Source organism: Carlito syrichta, unplaced genomic scaffold (assembly GCF_000164805.1).
Source record: "Carlito syrichta isolate Samal-C Ts95f unplaced genomic scaffold, Tarsius_syrichta-2.0.1 Scaffold126506, whole genome shotgun sequence".
NCBI classification, from domain to species: Eukaryota; Metazoa; Chordata; class Mammalia; order Primates; family Tarsiidae; genus Carlito; species Carlito syrichta.
In genome coordinates this window covers 3,437-5,887 of record NW_007070602.1, presented here as the reverse complement: position 1 = coordinate 5,887, position 2,451 = coordinate 3,437, and the positions used below count along the sequence as shown (strand labels likewise).

The following is a 2,451-nucleotide window of genomic DNA, read 5'->3' as shown; positions in this document are numbered from 1 at the left end:
GACACAAACACCACCACCACAGAGACCCCGACACCAACACCCACCACCACAGAGACCCCGACACCAACACCCACCACCACCACCACCACCACCTCAGGGACCCCGACCCCAACACCCACCACCACAAGCCCAGAGACCCCAACCCAGAAACCCTTAACGCCTCCTGCTGGGTCTACCACACCCAAACCCCCGGTTGAGGTCTCCACCCCGCGGACCTCTCCGTCCACCTCCCCTCCCCCGGAGTCGACCACCGTTCGGACCACGTCCCCGCCTGTTGTGGAGACGTCCAGCACAGTCCCGACGGTCACCACGACGGGAGGCCGCACACCATCTCCACCGCCTCGGACCACCACGACACCTCCAGGTGAGCAGATGTGGCTACCACTCCTCCTGCCAGGCCTGGCCTGAGACTTGTGCCCCGTGCCCCAGCTGCCCGCTTGCCCCCTGCACTGCACCCCCGGGCAGCAGCCCTTGACGGACGGCCCTCACCCATGGCTGGAGGACAGCCTCCATGGCTGGAAGGCAGAGGCTGCCAGGGCCGTGCCCGGGGGCCCCACCTGCCACCTGTGCCCCCCTTCTAGGCTCTGGGGCCGGCCTGGGCCCTCCCAGACCACTCCATGCCCATGCAGCTCCCCCCACGCTTCTCGTGGCCACAGACTGGGATGCCATCTGGGGTGCCAAGGTCCCTGTGGGTCTCCTGGTGCCCTCAGAGTACGAGGATGCTGCTCACTGCCATGCCCTGCCTCACGACTGAGACCCGGGATGGGGCTACTGGTCCCGCCTCCCCACACACCATCTTGGGTGAGCGGTCAGGACCCTGTGCCAGCTGCGGCTGTGAAGCCTCAGCCCTCACGCGCCCTCTGCCCTACAGGCACCCCCACCCGTGGGACCACGACCGCACCGCCCTCCACCCCCAGCACCGTGTCCACGACCACCACGGGCACCCCCACCGCCAGCGCCTCGACGTCCACGCCCACCCCCCTGTCCTCTCCGACCACCGTCATGACCACGACCTCATATTTCAGCTCTTCCACCCTCGTCAAATGCTGCATCTTGAATGAAACCCACTTTTACGCGCCAGGTAGAGGCTTTTGCTCCCAAGCTCGGCGGTGGGGCTGCTCTGGGCCCTGGCGTCCCCATGGGTTGGGAACCAGGGCTGAGGCCCAGGTAGGCGTGGGCTCAGATGCAGTTGTGGGTGGTCTTCTCTCTAGTGGCCTCCCTGGGCACCTGCTGGTGTGGCCCAGGGGCCTGCCTCCAGAGGTGTGAGAATGGGCCTCTGTCCCCACAGGGGAGATGGTGTACAACGGCACGCATGGAGACACCTGCTACTATGTGAACTGCTCGGTCACCTGCAACCTGGAGTTCTACAACTGGTCGTGCCCGTCCACGCCCTCCCCCACGTCCACGCCCTCCAAGCCCACGCCCACGCCCTCCAAGCCAACGACCTCGACGCCCAGCACACCGGCCACTACCAAGCCCCCTGGGTGCCCAGACTTTGATCCTCCCAGACAGGTCAGTGGACTGTGGGTGGCTTTGTTCCTTTGGCACTGAGTGCAGCCCTGTCCGGGCACCCAAGGCCTCAGGTACCACCTTCTTGCCAGTCATCCAAGGGCTGAGCCTTCCAGCAGCTTCCCAGGCACAGGGTCTGTAGAGCCCCTGGCCTGATCACTGTGCCTGCCATACCTGGTCATCCTGCCCTGGCCCGGTCACCGAGCTCTTGGCCTGTCACCGTGTCCTTGGCCTGGTCACCCTGCCCTTGGCCTGGTCACAGTGCCCTTGGCCTGGTCGCCCTGCCCTTGGCCTGGTCACCGAGCTCTTGGCCTGGTCGCCCCGTCCTTGGCCTGGTCGCCCTGTCCTTGGCCTGGTCATCCTGCCCTTGGCCTGGTCACCCTCCCCTTGGCCTGGTCACCCTGCCCTTGGCCTGGTCACCATGCCCTCTGTGCCCAGCGAGGTGGCTGGCTGTGGCAGGACCCTCGGCCTCCAGCCCCGGGTGGGGCCCTCAGCCTCCGGTGCGGGCTGAGAAGAGGCGGCTGTGGGTCCCGGTTGGCGGGTCGGCTGACGGCCCCTCGCCCGGCCCGCAGGAGAACGAGACCTGGTGGCTGTGCGAGTGCCTCATGGCCATTTGCAAGCATGACAACACAGTGGAGATCGTGGAGGTGGAGTGCAAGCCCCCGCCCATGCCCACCTGCTCCAACGGCCTCAAGCCCGTGCGCGTCATGGACCCTGACGGCTGCTGCTGGCACTGGGAGTGCGACTGTGAGTCCCTCCTCCACGGGGTCCTGGGGTCGTGGGGAGGGAGGGGCGGGCCCCAGGCGGGACCCCACCTGCAGGGCGCCTCGGGCCTTCCCCTGCCCCTCCTCCTGGGTGGGGCCCAGGCTCCTGGGGGTGTGGCTCAAGGCTTCTCACCCCTCCCTGTGCCCCATCCCCGGGGAGGGCTGGCCCGGTGGGGGC

At 67.6% G+C, this 2,451-nt stretch overlaps 1 protein-coding gene across 1 annotated transcript in view; it reads left to right on the top strand.

Annotated features, from left to right (window-relative positions):
• Positions 1-243: 243 nt before the first annotated feature.
• Positions 244-2,451, top strand: part of LOC103250097 (mucin-2-like) — a gene marked incomplete at both ends in the record, with an annotated part of 5,150 nt that continues 2,942 nt past the window's right edge. Inside the window, 5 exons of the mRNA XM_021707853.1 lie at positions 244-364; positions 918-1,081; positions 1,289-1,376; positions 1,458-1,512; positions 2,082-2,276. Coding sequence (XP_021563528.1) covers positions 244-364; positions 918-1,081; positions 1,289-1,376; positions 1,458-1,512; positions 2,082-2,276 — 623 coding nt within the window. The remainder of the gene's footprint in view (positions 365-917; positions 1,082-1,288; positions 1,377-1,457; positions 1,513-2,081; positions 2,277-2,451) is intronic.